This window comes from Ixodes scapularis, unplaced genomic scaffold (genome assembly GCF_016920785.2).
Source record: "Ixodes scapularis isolate PalLabHiFi unplaced genomic scaffold, ASM1692078v2 PGA_scaffold6__148_contigs__length_123643588, whole genome shotgun sequence".
NCBI classification, from domain to species: Eukaryota; Metazoa; Arthropoda; class Arachnida; order Ixodida; family Ixodidae; genus Ixodes; species Ixodes scapularis.
The window spans coordinates 48,658,031-48,674,339 of record NW_024609881.1 but is presented as its reverse complement, the minus strand read 5'-3'; the positions used below and the strand labels follow the sequence as shown (position 1 = coordinate 48,674,339).

Genomic DNA, 16,309 nt, shown 5'->3' with positions numbered 1-16,309 from the left:
TTTTGGATCGTAGCTTTGGCTGCGCTTGGAGTTAAAGTGAAAGGGACTGTGAGGCACCTGGTGATTCTCTTGTTTCTCAAGGCACTTACCTGGGAGGCCCAATCGCTGCAATATACGCCGGATGATCAGCGAATTACGAGGCTCGAAAAATTGTTAAGACATAAAAAAAAAAACGACCGTCTGCGTTTTGGCAGTTTTGCTATGCTGCTCCGTGTTAAAGTGCAAATTCTTATTTTTAGGTCTAAACTTGTCAGGCAAGTCATTGGACAACCTTGATCCGTGACTGCAGAGTTGACTCTCCCAAATGATTTTTCAGGACAGTAGACGCTTCATATATTTTCTTTAAATGCCCCGCCGAAATCCCCCCCCCCCCCTCTTTAAAAAAATTATTCGGGCAGTTTATTGAATAACAGGAAGGAGATGGTAATTTTAAGCGTATTTGTCACGTTGTGAGCATACCTCGGCATTCTCACTCATGAGTGCGATCACTCACGATCACTCACGCTCACCATCAGATTTGAGGTGATCGTGAGTGAGGCCGCGAGTCTCGAAAAATTGTGATTGTGAGTGTGAGTGTGATCGTGAGGTACGTGAACTTATGAGTGTGAGTGTGAGTGTGAGTCCTGAGAACTGATGAGCGTGAGTCTGATCGCGAGTGTGATCGCGAGTTCTGAGAACTAATGAGTGTGAGTGCGAGTGTGAGCCCTGCGAACTCATGAACGTGAGTTTGACCGTGAGTGTGATTGTTAGTTCTTAAAACTCTTGAGTGTGAGTGTGAGCTTGAGCGCTAAGTGAAGTACTCATGAGTGTGAGTTTTGAGGTCTCTTGAGTTTGATTGTGAGTTTCGAGGCTCATGAGCATGAGCCTGAATCAAGACGTGAGTCTTTGGGTGGATATGAGTCCGGTGATCGCATTAGTCTGCGTGATGACGTGAACCTGAGGACCATGGCCATGATGAGTCGCGGTGAGCGCTGGTATATTCTTAGCTGGGTTGGTCACGTGAGCTCCCGGGCCGTCTTAGTGGGCGAGGAGACTCTCGCTTCGCAACTACTGCGTGGGGTTCGGGCCTTCAGAGTTGGTTTGGGTGTCGCTCGCCTGCTCCTTCGCCATGTGAACGCGCCGGTTCCTGTGGAGGGCGGAGGAGGGGGGGGGGGGGGTGCTTCTTCTTGCAGGCTCCTCCTTGCCAGCGCCGTCCGCAATGTCTCAACCAGCTGTAGAGGGCAGAGGGGGTATGAGGAAGGGGGGGGGGGGGGGGGTCGCTTTCGTCTCTCCTCGGCTTTCGCTCTTCGCTTCACGGCAGACTGCGAGACACCAACGGACTGACGGCGCCTCGAGGCGGCGCGGTAACGTCGGAGTTGGGGAAGCGCTCCAAACGGCTAGCGCTCCTCTCCCTGCGGCATAGAAAGGTTCGTGTGTATTTCGGTTCCTGTTGTCAAGTTGGTGTCAGTGGGCACATAATTTTATGATTGCGTCAACTATAACGTTCGCACAGCTGCAATAAAATTAAATCACTCGCATGATCCTCATCAGCACCCGGAATTTCATTTCTCCGCGCAGCTCAACGTACCTTTCGCAATGAGTCATCACTCAGGAAGTGCGACAAAGGCGGTGTCATGATCGATCGAAGCTTCGAGTGAGGTCTTTCACATTGTGCGATATCACGCTTTTAAGTGTTGTTTGGGGCAAGATGGCGCAAGTGCAGGACAGCCAGCCGGCAATGGCCAGGCGGCGCCACGAGAGTGCTGCATTCGGCGCCACAAGCGGAGGGGTCTCTCTTAATGGGTCGGCCAGTGGCTAGTCTGCCCGTCGGGCCGTGGCGAGCGGCGGCGAACCCGATTTCAGCAGTCCCCGTGTGCACGTGCGCGCCATGTCCCTTTTTATTTTATGCGGTTTTTTAAGACCATCGGGAGCCTTGATAGGTCCAAGTGTTGAGAGCATAATCTGGAGCTGTCATTTGGACACCTGTTTGAACTGTCTTCGTGCGCTTGCGGTGTCGCTCTATAATAATCGCCGCCCGATCGGTCTGTGATTCGTTCGTCTCCCAGGAAGTGACACAACGCAACGAGATGGCAGCGAATGGGTTTACTGTACTTCCCGGTTGCCCGTCTTCGAGAGCCGGCAGTCCGGACCCGCCGACCCTAGTTGTCGCCCGTCGTTCATAGCTGGCAGTCGGAGTCCGTGTCCACGCCTGCGGATCGTCCTTCCCACGCACTGCGTACGCTAGCTGTTCCGGGCTATCACAGCTAGAGTTTCGCTGCAGAACCATTCCTGGACCGTCATGGACTAGGCCGATAAGGCCAGGCTCGCCGTTTCCGCCGGTCCTGATCCGAAGCTCGCTGGTGGAACGCTCCTGGGACCGACATGGGCCGGACCAGCCAGAACGGCTCTATCGTTCCTGCCCGGCCCCAGCCTCGTGCAGCACGCTCTTCCTCTTTCCTCGCCGGCTGGCCCCCGCTCGCGCCTCGCTCGACCGTCCTCTTCTTCTCCCGGCGCCCCCACGACACTAGAATAAAATGTGGGTAATTAGAACCAAACTCTCCGTGCTAGAGAACAGTGCACAAGTCTGGCGACAGGATATGAGAAGGATATTTACGCTTCGCATGAGCTTTTCCCAGAAAAAAGTGAGCATCCTGTTTTCCGCACGCCGTCACATTTGTTACCAGACTAAGCATTAAATTTGGCAGCCGAAACAAACAAAAATTTGTTCTACGAAAATCCACTATTTAAAAACTTGCATGCTTAAAAGGTTTTGGTTGCAACCGCGCGTGCCGAACGGCGCGCGCGGTCGCAACCAAATGCACGCCTACAACTACGAGTGCCGGAACAGGTCGAAGGGCATCTCGCTTGAAGACCTGATCGTCTGATTCTCGACGTCAAAGCGAAGCAACAATCGGGCCAATTTTTCCTACTGTATTTCTCTAAATGGTTGTCTCAGAGACTCGTAAAAAAACTAGTATAAATACGTTTTTTTGCAAAAGGAGCCTGTCAGACCACTTTCCAAACCTGCACATCTATTTTCGTTCACTTCAACAATTAATGTAAAATTCACTTACTTGATGCATCGCACTCCAGTAATCCACTTTGTCGCCGTGTCGCTTCCCAAGGTCTTAAAGGGAAGCGGTAAAGTCTGACGCTTGGGTCACCTGCACGACCGTGCAGTCTTTCACGCAGCAGTAGCGGCGTTTATTATTGGGGAAAACTCTGGGCTTAGGGGAGATGTCACAGGAACCCGGAAAGGTCATAGAGACGTGAAGTTGAGACTTAATTTTATGAAAAAACAGTTCCAAAAAGGCTCACGCCGATCCAAAATGCCACGTTCACACGTGGTTTCTAAATGCGCCCGCCCACAGTCCTCGCGACCCAGGCCGTCCTGGACTATCCAATTTGTTTTATTTTTCAGTCGCTAGATGGCGCAACGTGTCGTGTCAACTTCCAAGCTGCACTGCTGGTTGCCTATGGGCACACTTAGCAAACTGTGAAACCTACGACTCAGTGGGCCAATTAGAGCGTCGCATAAAGACAGGTGGCATCTAGAATGGACGCCTGTGAGACGCTGCCATGTGTCTTACTCCAATAAATCTACTGGCTCATCGGGATTTGCAGAATTCGCCGTGTGCCGTGTGCCTTCGCTGACGGAGGCGCGCAGTGGCCGCAACGTCGCGGCGCCTGCCCCACGGCCACGGCCGGGTTGCCGGCGCGCCGGCTGGACGCGACTCCGAGGCGCCAATTGCCCGGGCTTCTCGGGCTTCGTGCGTGACGCTATGCTCCCCTTGGCCGTTGTTTATTCATGTTTGTTTTTTACGTTGTTATGGTCTAATGCATAGGTGCTCAGAGTGAGGCAAGAATTTCTTGTAAAACAAAAATAATATATCTGATAACCAACTTTTTACAATTCAATTCTGAAACACTTCTTATCGTTGGAAGGCATATGACACATATCGCGATGATTCAAGCCCATAATGAATTTTTACAATGGTGTAGCGGACGGCGAGATTGATCAGCGGGTCGCTACTGCGTTGAATGAACACTTGTTAACCGAGCGACAGAGAATCTGTCTCGAACCGATGGTTACAGAAAGGCCGCGAATTTGATAATTATGCAACATAAATTATGATATATCTTGTGAATGTGCAACTAAATGTCCGGAGAAACCGTTTGTCATCATTTCCGCGAGTTATGAAAAAACAACACTCAACTTCAATTTCCCGAATGTGCTGCTAATTTCCGGGAACTTAATGCGCGAAATAATGCTAAATATTGCATTTAAAAAAACCGCCAAGTTCGATTTTGATATGGGCGGACATTGTGCCCGGGAAGACACCTTCGATATTTTATTTTACAATTAGAATAGGATTCAGGCAATGTTGACAAAGTCATAACCTGTAGTGACGCTTGTGTGCTGAACAAATCACTTAATACCCCGCGAGTATTCGTACCCGTGGCGACACCTCGAAAAGGCGAGGAGACCGATTTTCCGTGACGGTCGGGTCAAGCGTACCATCAGAGTAGGCTCGTAAAGGCCGGTTCACACATCTGCCTTCCGAGCTACAGGAAAGACAGAAACGACACGAACGACATGACACCGGGACAACCGTGACACATGATTGCTTGACAAAGCTGCTCATTGCATCATCTGCCACCCTCTGTAATACGAACATAATCGTCCCCTTTGTCATGTCGTTCGTGTTGTTTTTGTCGTTTCTGTCGCTCGAAACGCAGATTTGTGAACCGGGCTTGGGATAATAGACCGACCTCATCGCCAGTTTCGCAATGACTCCTCTGTCGCAATGAATTGCGGGAACTGTGATCTTTCCGCACAAGGGTAAACGCCACGGTAGTGCACGAGACGAGCCGTCTCGTGCACTACCGCTGCCTCCTGTGAAGTACAACTATGGCTGCGTCACGCACGCTCTTGACGGTTGGTGAGGTCGGTCTATTGGTCAAAGCCAACGTTGGTCAAAGCGAACGGCGAGCTCTCGTTTTCTTTCTTTGTCGGGGGGTGTTTACAGATATTGCGTTTTCCTGGTTGATAACAATAAACTATTGATATGTTGGGCCTGAAATATTCGCTACAGTACACACGGATGAGCACTATATAAATAGGATTACGCTTCCAGCGAGAGCTCGCGCACGTAGAAGCGGTCAGCGACGCGATGTCACCGCCCTGGCGGCCGGTCGCCGAAAGAGAAAGAGGGGGATAGGTTAGCTGGGCGTTGGCTTTGTGTAAATGTGTTGGCCACGAACGTCGGCTTATAAACTTCAGCAGCAAGAATATTACGCGGCTCTAGTGTTCCGGTACGAGCAACAGAGCTGACACGATCTGTTACGACTAGCCACGACCACCCGCCGCAGCGATGCAGACGTCGAAGGAGCGCAACCGCAGTCAGTCGCCGTCGCCCGACGCAGATCGTTTGGCATTCAGGGCTTTCCGCCCCGGATTCTTCGCTTGTACTTGGAACCGAGTTTTATTTCCTGTGCTTGTGTATGTGCTCAGTGGTTGGATATGGACCTCATAGAGCAGTTCTTCAGACTCAACAGCGACTCAAACTTGACGGCGGAGGTGCTTGCAGCAACGCTTTCGTTTGGTGCACGGGTGTGACGACTACACGGGTAAAATTTAAGATAGCTGCTAGCATGGCGGGCCATAGTCGCTTTATGTTGACACGATTTTAAGTTTAAGTACTCCGTGCAAAGGCGAATCTATCGCGTTTCTAATCCACCTTTGTTTTTGTTGTCGTTTTTATCACGCACGACCGACTACTGAGCAAATGCTTCTGTACCGATCACGGAGTGAATGTCTTCGGCCTTACATTGCGGAACGCCCAATAAAAAGTAATGTTCGTTCCGCGAGAAAACTTCCCTTTCGAGGGTCCTTCTTTGATTGATTGATAATTTCTCCCGTATCTAGGTGCTTTAATCAACACGATCGATTAAGTTTGCTTCCCTAGTTAGGACATTTTGCTGCCACACGCGGCACTAATGCTTGACACGATGTATGCCACTGGTGGTACTGTGAACTGGTTTACTTCCAAAGCTAAAAGTGTAACAAGTGGGACCATTCAGTTTGCTAAAAATGTGATGATATGGGAATTTCGTCTACAGCATAAGCTTTCTAGATCTAGAATGGGTGTGCTGGTGGCTACAGCCTCAAGGTGTTTAATGGACCAAATGGGTGATTACACGGCGATAATGCGGTGGAAAACTGCCCATTGACTCAGTGAGTTTTGATTGCGACCATTGGTGTGCTGTTGGCAAATTAGGTAATGGCACACCTTTTCCCTGACCATCTGGCTTCAAGGAACATCGTGTCTAGATGTGCTTAATTATGTTTATTTCAAGGTTCAGTTGACCCCTCTGCATCATTACAGGAAGGCAGTCTCAAGCCGCAACAAACAGTGGTGAATATACAATGCATAATAACAGGCAGTGTCCAGGCGTTTAGTCCGCAGAAGCCAATTTGAACCTAAAAATGTTTTTTTTAGATAGTTTCCATTTGGTGTATACTCCGCAGGGCCTGGTTTCCGCGACCAGTGCATAGTCCACCAAGCTGGTGCGTTGTGTCTTCGTGCTTTTTTTCCTGGGTGGCATTTTCTTCACAAGTTCTTCGGCGAATGCTATTGAGCCTGAAGAACTGCTCTTGAGGCCCATATCCAGCCACTGAGCACAGACACAAGCACAGAAAATAACACTCGGTTTCAAGTACAAACGAAGCACCTGGGCGGAAAGCCGTGAATGTCAAACGAGCAGCGTCGGGTGACGGCGACTGACTGCGATGCACCCCTTCGACGCCTGCATCGCTGCGGTGTGTGGTCGTAGCTAGTCGTAGCGAGATGATCTTCACTTCAAGCAAGAAATCTTGCCATACCCTAGTCATGATATGGGTGCAAGTGTTCGACGACGTTAGCTCTCACGTTGGTGCAGTTTTCACCAAGAAAGGTACATATCAACAATGTTTGGCGTTTGAGGCTGAAACTATGACGCATACTTTATCTAAACCTAAATTTATCGGTCTGCGGCTACAAACATTTTTGTTGACGTTGCTTAGATGACGTAACCATTCAGGCCTAGCATTAAATGGTGTTGCGAACTCTTCGGTTGTGTATGAAAACCTATTTTTGCCCTAATAAAATACATTTTCAAAAGGACACGTGCCTTCTGCTGATACATATCTTTCAATTTACAATGCAGAGGCAAAAGAAAATTAACTGTGTACATCGACCACTTAGCATAAGCACCTTTTGCCATTCATTCTTGAGCACACTCAAATATCAGCTTAGGTTGATCTTGTTTCAGAAGCTTTGCCCTCTTTTGTAAAAAGAAAAAAAAGTTAAAAAAAGCTTTACCTTTGTTCTCCTTCTGGCATTTAATACAGACTTGTTTATTTTGCAGATCGCACACAGCAGATATCACCGTGGCACATACAACTCGAACGGCCGATGAGACTAATGCTATTACAATAAAGCTTTCCACAAGAGCCAAAAGGAGGCTTGTAGGGGTGCACAAGCACATCAAAATGAGATTGGCGCTTCCGGGGCTTGTTTACATTATGCATAAAAACAGGACGATCGGCGACCAGCTGATCGCAATATAACACCAAGGATACCGATGTTTCCATACATAGAACGCAGGATAAAGACCTCAATCGTCCCTTGTATGCTGTAGTTGTCATACTTTCCATCCAACCGCTTTTTAGCGCAATTAACTAGAACAACCGAAGAGTTCGCAACACCGTTTAATGCGAGGCCTGAATGGTTACTTCATCTAAGCAGCGTCAACGAAAATGTTTGTAGCCGCAGACCGATAAGTTTAGTTTTAGATAAAGTACGCGTCATAGTTTCAACGCGCCAACATTGTTGATGTGCACCTTTCTTTGGACCCAAGTAGATTCAGTTCAACTTGATGACAGCTGCACCAGCGTGAGAGCTCACGTCGAACACTTGCACACATATCTTGACTATGGCAAGATTGCTTGCCTTCGACTGGCTTGTACACTTCATTTGTAGCATCACGGTAGGTCTTGGTTGAAGCGATGATCGTCTCGCACACGTAAACAAACAGAGAACAGCACGCTTTGTTTCTACGGGCGTCGCAAGTATATCCCCCCCTTTTCCGCCACGTTGGATCGATCGGAGTGCCCCCTATATTCGTTCAAACTCCTTATGCTCCGACTCTATAACAATGCAAATACCTCGTTCATTGCACTTTTAAAGACTACCGAAACCGACAGATTAACCTCTACGTCACTACCTATTTCGGAACACTTGCAAAACGTCAGTTTTGGAATTTCGTGTGCATTACTGGGTACAAAATAAGTCTCACATGACGCTACAAAAAATGAGCGGTATACTAAGCCACCACTGCGCCGAGAAAAACTCCTTTTAGAAAAAGTTTGGAATGATTCAGCATCTCGCGAGCGTCAAGTGTGCACGCGGCCAAAAGCACGACAGAAAGCAACAATTACGTCCGACCGTCTGGCTGTCGAGCTCCGAGCATCAGTTACCCCCCCCCCCCCCCCCCCCTATAGGGCACGCTCCTTTCGTAAACCAATATCCGCTAGACAGGCCGAGCTCGCGGCCAAACGGTCATACGTGTGCAAAAGGCCGCCTCGCCGCACGCACCACTCCAGCAACGTAAGCGACGTAAGCGCACAGCCAACACCACGCACAGTACACTGCACTGCATACGTACAAAGAGTGAGGAGCATTTGCGCTTGCGCCACCTGCGCCCTGTCCGAAGCGGACACCGTAGTGCGCTGCGAACACGCGAAGAACGCATGACGTCAAGGAGCCAACGCCGCGTCGATGAAAGAGAGAGAAAGAAAAATGTCGTTAGACGTAAGAGTAAAACAAAACGAACAAAAAAAAGTGTCGACGAAATGTAGTAATATGGTGGCTGAGTGGTAAGCTCTGTCGAGCATCGAATGTCGAAAAAACGATCTTCGGATGACACATCGATGAAACAAATGTTGAAGAAACGATCTGCCGATGAAACATCGCAGTGTCGCTGAAACAATCTGTCTATGAAACCTTGTTCGACGAACTGATTGCGTGTAAAACTGCGTGTCAAGAATGACGCGGCTTGCCACATGAAAAGTGGCGCGCCCTACATGATCGAGAGCGCGACAAAGAACCACATGGGGACAGCCGCAAACCCCCAAACCACTGCAAACCAAACCAAGCAAAGTCATGCCAAAGTCAAACCAATCCAAACGAAATCAATTCAAGGACGGCTGCATGTATCAAGATAATAAATGATGACAGTATTTTATAAAGGCCAAGATGACTGAAAAACAATGCCGGCCGATGATTCTCCCTAAATCGCAGCCTACTCCGGCAAGCACGGTCGATCAACAAAAGCAGAAGCAACTCGAGTGAGAAGAAAACTCGGTCACCGCGGCCTCTGTTCATAGAATAGCATACGACTGACAGACACCACTGTCAACAGGGATTATGGTGAGATTTCAAACCGTCGTCACGTGCAACCACCCTACCTAATATAACCGTTCTCCCCCCCCCCCCCCCCCCCCACACACACACACACAAAAATGGGTCGATGCCCATATGTTTACTATATATACATTCTGCATAAACTTCCGTAGAAGTACCTGTGGGTGGCACAAAAAAAGAAACGGAGGTGATATATGTAGTAATTGTTTATCTGTGTACAAATGAGCGATGTATGCACAGCGAGGCGATGTTCTAATCACTGCGACATTGTCTGTGTAACCTGTCGGAAGGCGCGTTTCTGTTTTCCCGCCGCCCTTGTCAGCAGGCGAAAGTTAAACGCACCCACTTTCGTCAGCTTGCATTTAGTTTCTTTCGTAATTCATCCAGGTTTACGAAATTTGGTAGAAATGTGCGGAGCATAAACATTAACATAGTACATTTCTTTCAAATTGGATTAGTGGCTCAGAAGTTTCCCCGCCGCACGACTCACGCGAAGACAAACCAAAGGCTTGAGAGAAACAAAAGAGCACAAAGAAAGCAACCGGCAAGCGTGATGACCTGTGAGTGTGAGGACCTGTGGGTGTGATGAGCGTGAAGACCTGTGTGAGGACCGTGAGGACCGTGAGTACCTGTGTGGGTGTGAGGACCGCAAGGACCTGCGAGTGTGAGGACCGTGAGGAGCTGTGAGTGTGAGGACCTGTGAGTGTGATGAGCATGATGACCTGTAACAGTGAGGACCGTGAGGAGCTGAGAGTGTGAGTGCCGTGAGGACCGTGATGACCTGTGAGTATGAGGACCGTGAGGATCTGTGAGTGTGAGGACCGTGAGGAACTGTGAGTGTGATGACCTGTGAGTCTGATGATTCGTGATGACCTGTGAGCGTGATGACCGTGATGATCTGTGAGCGTGACGACCGTGATGATGACGGCGAGTGAGTTTTGGTTTTGCGTTGAGCCGTGAGGGTGAGTCCGGGTGATGATCCTATTTTGAATAAATCGTGATCGTGAGTGGGCGTGAGTTCTGATTGAGGAAAAAATAGTGATCGTGAGTTTGAGTGAGGACAGCTTAAAATGCCGACCTATGGTTGTGAGTGAACGTGACACTTCACACGTCAAGCGTGATATCGGGTAACTTTTGTAGCTTTGGAATTCCTCCAAACTGAAACTCCTTTCTAGGCCGTGTATGTACAGTCTCCGGCAATATGAAAGACCCACTGGCAACGCGTGGCCGAGGCGGTGGCTGGCGGGGGCGCTGCGAGCGCTCCGGGTAATTCCATTCTGCTTCGAGGGGAGGACGCTCACTCGGGGCTCAGCACAAACTGATAAGCGCGTTTCGCTTTAGCTGAGCCCGAGTGAGCGTCCTTTCCTCGAAGCAGAATGGAATTGCCCGGAGCGTTCGCAGCGCCCCCGCCAGCCACCGCCCCGGACACGCGCTCCCAGTGGGTCTTTCATATTGCCGGAGACTGTACATTGCATTATATATGATTCACGGATGCGATGCTAAGTCAAGGTACTCCGGCGGACAATGAGTTGAAACACGCGATACCGCCTTTTTCTGCGCACGCGTTCACTACAAGCTCTCTTAATTCTCAGTTTCTTATTTCGTTCAAAGTATGGAAACTCAACCTCGCATAATCATTCCTAGGTCGGACCATAGCTCCCTTAAAAACTGGTAGTACGCCAAAGAAGCATCGAGGATGGTGTCAACTCATTTTATCGGTGACATTACCCTATTACGTCAAAATGTGTTTTCTCGTTTAAAGAAACCACAGACACTTTTGCGTTTGCTTACGACCGAATCCTTTCGATCTCTTACGACTATGGGACACACTGGCACGTTGGCGACATCTATGGATCGAGTGCCGTGAAACTACATTTCACTAAAGCGAACGTTCTGCATCATTTTCCAAAATCAAATGTACAAACAATCTGTGAGAAATGATCGCTTAAGTTAACACTGTAAAAAAATTTTTTTAGATGAACAAGAAATGTATCACCCTAAAAAAAATGTAAATGTTAAGTATTTCACTGTTATCCGTTTTATGCTAAGCGTAAGTTCGTCTGCTTCTTGCACGGAGGTTGTAGTGACGTCAGAACGCTGAACTCGTATTGGGTGATTAAGAAAGAAAATAATGGGTAGGCTCAATATTATTAGATTAGCTCAGTTACGGAACTGCTCACAAACGCTGCACGCACGAGCGGTACTCCCCTCACTCAGCACGACTCGCCTGCCGTCGTTCGACGCGCCAGACGGCTGCTATGGTAACTGCGGTGTATTCTATGGAATACGCACGTTTGGAAGTGCAGCCTCTAAATGGCGTTCCACCGCACACAACGAAACGCACAGTTCTTAAACAGAAATCTAGATGGCGCTTCGAACGACGGGAGGCGGACTGAAGTGAGGCAGCGGGGTGGGGGCGGGGGGGGGGGGGGGGGGGGGGGGAGGGGTACCCTTTTTCGCGGAAGTTCCACAACTGAGGTAATCCAGTAACCTTGGGTAAGCCTCAAGGCATCCTTTAAGCAAAGCCAATCAGAGCTCGGCGTCGCTCTGACGTCACCAAAACACCTACGTAAAAAGCAGACGACTTGCTATCCGCATAGCACCCAGTGTCTTCTCTCGTCCGAAGATTTCACGATATGTTTTAACGCACTCGATCATAAGCAGCCGCAAGTGTGTGAACCACCCTTAAGAATACATTTCTTACAAACCGATGTTAATTTTTTTTCGTAAGGCTTGTTGAGACACGGAGTTTTTCTTGCAGCTCCGAAGGACGGTTCTTGTGACTTCGACTGGGATGACGCTTGTGGCTACAGCGTGGGGAACGGCTCAAACCTCTGGCGGTTGAACCATTGGAAGAGGAGCGAGAGTGTCACGGCTTGGTTGACAAACAAGGACGTGACAGTTGGATTTGGAGGTGCGTGTTGCCTTCTAAATAACTTCTTACCCAATATCTTTCTTTTTAAAGATCTGTTTTTTGTTTGTTTTTAGATTCACCATACATTGCAGACGATCGACTGGTCTGCAATGCTGGAATTGAATCTGTGAAAGTTTGGTTTCAACAATCATCAACGGCCTAAAGTAATGCCTATAGTTTTAGCATATATCGGTCAACCCTTTTGTGTGAATTAGTATCGCTTGGCTCAAAATGATAAAATATAACAGCATTTTCAGAACGTTATACTATTACTACGGAAGAAAGGCTGCAAGTTTTAACTTGGAGGCAATTGTGTCCACAAAATATTATCGAACGGTTTTCGTTAGGTTTTTTTTTTTTTTTTACGCATGGAATATATTTAGAGCACTCCCGAATCCCTAAACCCTGCCTGTCCGGCCGTCCGTTGATATATTTATCTGCTAAATTTAGCGGAAAAAATTTATGCTACGTGCGGTCACTTCCTCATATGACTTCACTACTTCACACCGATATGTCAAGTCACGTAAACACGTCGCGTGACATCAATTTGCGTGGTTTCGATTTCCTCACTAGATATAGAAGGGAACGCAAAGTCAAGTGACACGACGTTATGTGACGTAAAGTCACGCTGCACCGTGACGTCACATGTCAGGTCCTAGTATCACGTGATACAATGCCACGTGACGTAAGTGACGTCAATTTTTACTATAAATTTAGCAGGAAAAGTAATATACATTGATTTTCTTCAATTCGTGAAAGGACTGCTGAATGTCTTGTAAACAACTTTACACCATTACTCCTTAAATGCTACACTTTGATGCATCTTAAGAGATCGAAGATAAAGGACGGGGGGTAGTTTTTTAATTATATAATTTCGAACACAATTTAGTTTTTTTGTTATCTAGATACAAAGGTAAAGTTTACTCGTACCCCTTCATGGGGCATTCACAGTGCAGTGTTTGTTGTTCGGCCATTGAGTTGGTGCATCAGCACCATCGAAGGGTAATAACATATCGGTTTAGATCAAACCTAGATCTTAAGAGGAAAATTTTTAAGCTATTAGCTCTATAACAAAATAAAAAAGAGACAACTCCGAAACATTTTAGCATTCGTTTGCTCGTAATTCTCTCACCACTAATACGACTTGAATGATGGAATTGCCGTAGATTTCCTTGCAATCTGAATGTTCAAGAAAGGGTGATTTCATATCATAACGTCCAAATGCGTGGTACGGTACATGCCTAGATTTGTTTTCTAACAGAGCTGCAGCCCCGTCTTAATTGGCCTCTTTCTATTGTACCCCTCAAAAGCAACATCTCCTCTCGAGACTCGGCATTTCTAAGCGTGACGGGTCAGTGCTCCGTCATGCCTGCTCGTTGTACCCCGACAGCACGCAGAAGCGAAGAACCTAATGTTTGTGGAAATGATATTTTCTAGGCTAAAATGCTTACATTTATAAAGGGGAGGGGTAACTATAGAAAATTTATACCTGCGCCGTGGTCTTAAAAGAGGAAATTAACATCAAAAGTGGAGGATAAAAAAAAAAGGTAGTTCTCGCACTAACGCACTTCATGGAACTCCGGCATTAGCCATAAAAAGAATGTTTTAGTTAACTAGGTATTTTGTTCTTGTATTTTTTTTGTTCTTTCATAAATTCCTTAAAGTCTGTACGGTTTTAGGCATCTATGTTGCTAGTATAGACGACGCGATTAACCGTTGAATGGTCACTGGAACCGACCGGAGATGTAGAACAACACGCTGTTTACAAACCAATCCGAGTTTGCCCAAACTTGCTGCGTGCACTGCGCATGCGCAGAAATAAGATTCGCGTGAAGTGAAGCATCTGTGTATGCGCCGCACCGACAGTAGCACCACCGCAGCGGCGTGGCGCCCGAGCCGGGCATTGGTATATAATAAAAAGGCAGCATAACTTATCATCATGTGCACCCCGCCCCCCCCCCCCCCCCCTAAAAAAAAGAAAAAAAAGAAAAGATATAAAGAGCTGTCGAACTAGTGTGCGTATGGTCTATCAAGCAGTCTTGGTGCTTTGAAGGAATACTGAATCGAAATTTCAAACATACCTCTCTCGTTCAGACATAAGTTACACATGATCAACTCATTTAATTTAATTTCAATATTATTTTTTCCCCATAGGGACCCATCTGAGGGCACTACATAAAAAGGGGCCAGGCAAGAAGTTATGCAATGAAAGTTTTGGAAGCACAAAATCTGAACCAAAAATAGGGTTATCGTAGCTTCCGAAACAATGTCGCGCCCTATCGGCTAATGACAATCGCACGCTTTCATTTTAGACGGATGGGTGTGTGTGTGTGTGTGTGTGTTTTTTTAATATTCAATTCTGGCGAGCGCTTCAAAACTGTCAATCGAAGAGCGCGGTGCTTCTCCAGATCTCCCGTCCATAAGTTGCCCCGTGACGTCATGAGCCTCCCTAGTATGGTGGCTACGGCCAAGCGTACCATAGTTATGAGTGTTAATACTTGGTGGCGTCCAACGCGTTTCTACCTCGCTTCGTCGGAGTACCCGAGGTCTGTAACATATCACCGGGAGATTGCGCAGCCGGTGGGGTCGTGCGCGCTGTTGCAATACCATGACCGACCAAGTGAGCTGCCCCGGTGAGCGCTTTCTGGAGAATATACTGCAAAGAATTCACAGGTCTGCCCCCAAAGCTTCTGCTACACTGTGTTTTGGCATCCCGCCGTAGACTCGTCAAGAAAGACCACCGAAAACAGTTGCGAAGGTAACGATACCACGACAAACGCACACGGAACAAGCCGCGGAACGGCGAAACCGCGAGATCTACGAGACCCAGAGGATGCTAACTGCTGCCGAAAAGTAATGCGTCTTCTGCTCCTCGACATGGCCGAATTGGCAACATCGGCAACGTCGGTATCGGGTGCGAGCTTCTTGCTATTTTAACGGGACGACATCCTCATGAGGCGGCTAAGGCAGCTCTGTTACCTTGTACGAGGCGAGATGCAGGAATATTTGCTACCCCATGTTGTCGAAGTTGACGAAAGGACAACTTCATGTGTGACATTGGTAGAACGAGGCAATTGCTGCTTACCCGATTTACCATCCGACTGGTCACAGAGACAAGACTTGGCGAGGGCGCCAGCGTCACGGACAAATGAATATCACTTTGAAGGTGCCACACAAGTAGGCATCCTTCATTTATTAAGGTGAGCAAGGAAGCAGGAGGAGTCAGTTAAGACAGCACGGCGGTGGTATCAGACGAGTATTTCACACAACCTATCACATCGATAGTGGTGTGACTGTAGTATTGTCACGCCACCTCGACGAAACGCATACACCACGATTTTACGCATTCCTTGTCCCGTGCGAACACTAGACGAGCAAAGGGGATGAATGCATCGGCGTATGGGAAGCCTGCGCTTGTTTCGACGGGCGAGGCTTACGTGATTTTCCAAGCGGGCGCACAGATCACAGAGGACGTGAGTGTACAGTTCTCGCAACGTCACACAAAATCTGCTACGAAAAAATGCTCACACCGCCATGATTTTGGAAGCGACTTGTCTCGATTGCGAATACTAAACTATTGAAGAAAAGTCATCGGCACAGCTTTCGTCGGTCTCGTCGAGCGAGGCTTACGCGATCGTCCAAACGGTGGCACTTAGCAACTCGGCGGCGACTTATACCCCTGTCAGACAGGTACAGTCACGATCAGAGGTAATTGGAACACGGGAGCGGTGGCCCAACTGCAATGCAGCGCGATCTAGCCACGCTCGTGGGAACTGATAGGAGACTACGCGCATGCGTGCATGCCGGCGCCGATGGCCTCTCCTCTTCTCTCGACCTATTCCTTTTAGCGGCGGTTCGAATCTTCTTTACCGCTTCTGGGACGCAACGCTACGTCCACGATGGCGCTGATAGCAGACAGCGGGCACGCTTCCCGCGCTCTTTAATGTCT

At 48.2% G+C, this 16,309-nt stretch overlaps 1 protein-coding gene across 1 annotated transcript in view; it reads left to right on the top strand.

Moving 5' to 3' along the window:
- Positions 1-16,309, top strand: part of LOC8032364 (MAM and LDL-receptor class A domain-containing protein 1) — a 235,723-nt gene that overhangs the window by 25,243 nt on the left and 194,171 nt on the right. The window contains exon 5 of the mRNA XM_040206373.3: positions 12,208-12,360. Coding sequence (XP_040062307.2) covers positions 12,208-12,360 — 153 coding nt within the window. The remainder of the gene's footprint in view (positions 1-12,207; positions 12,361-16,309) is intronic.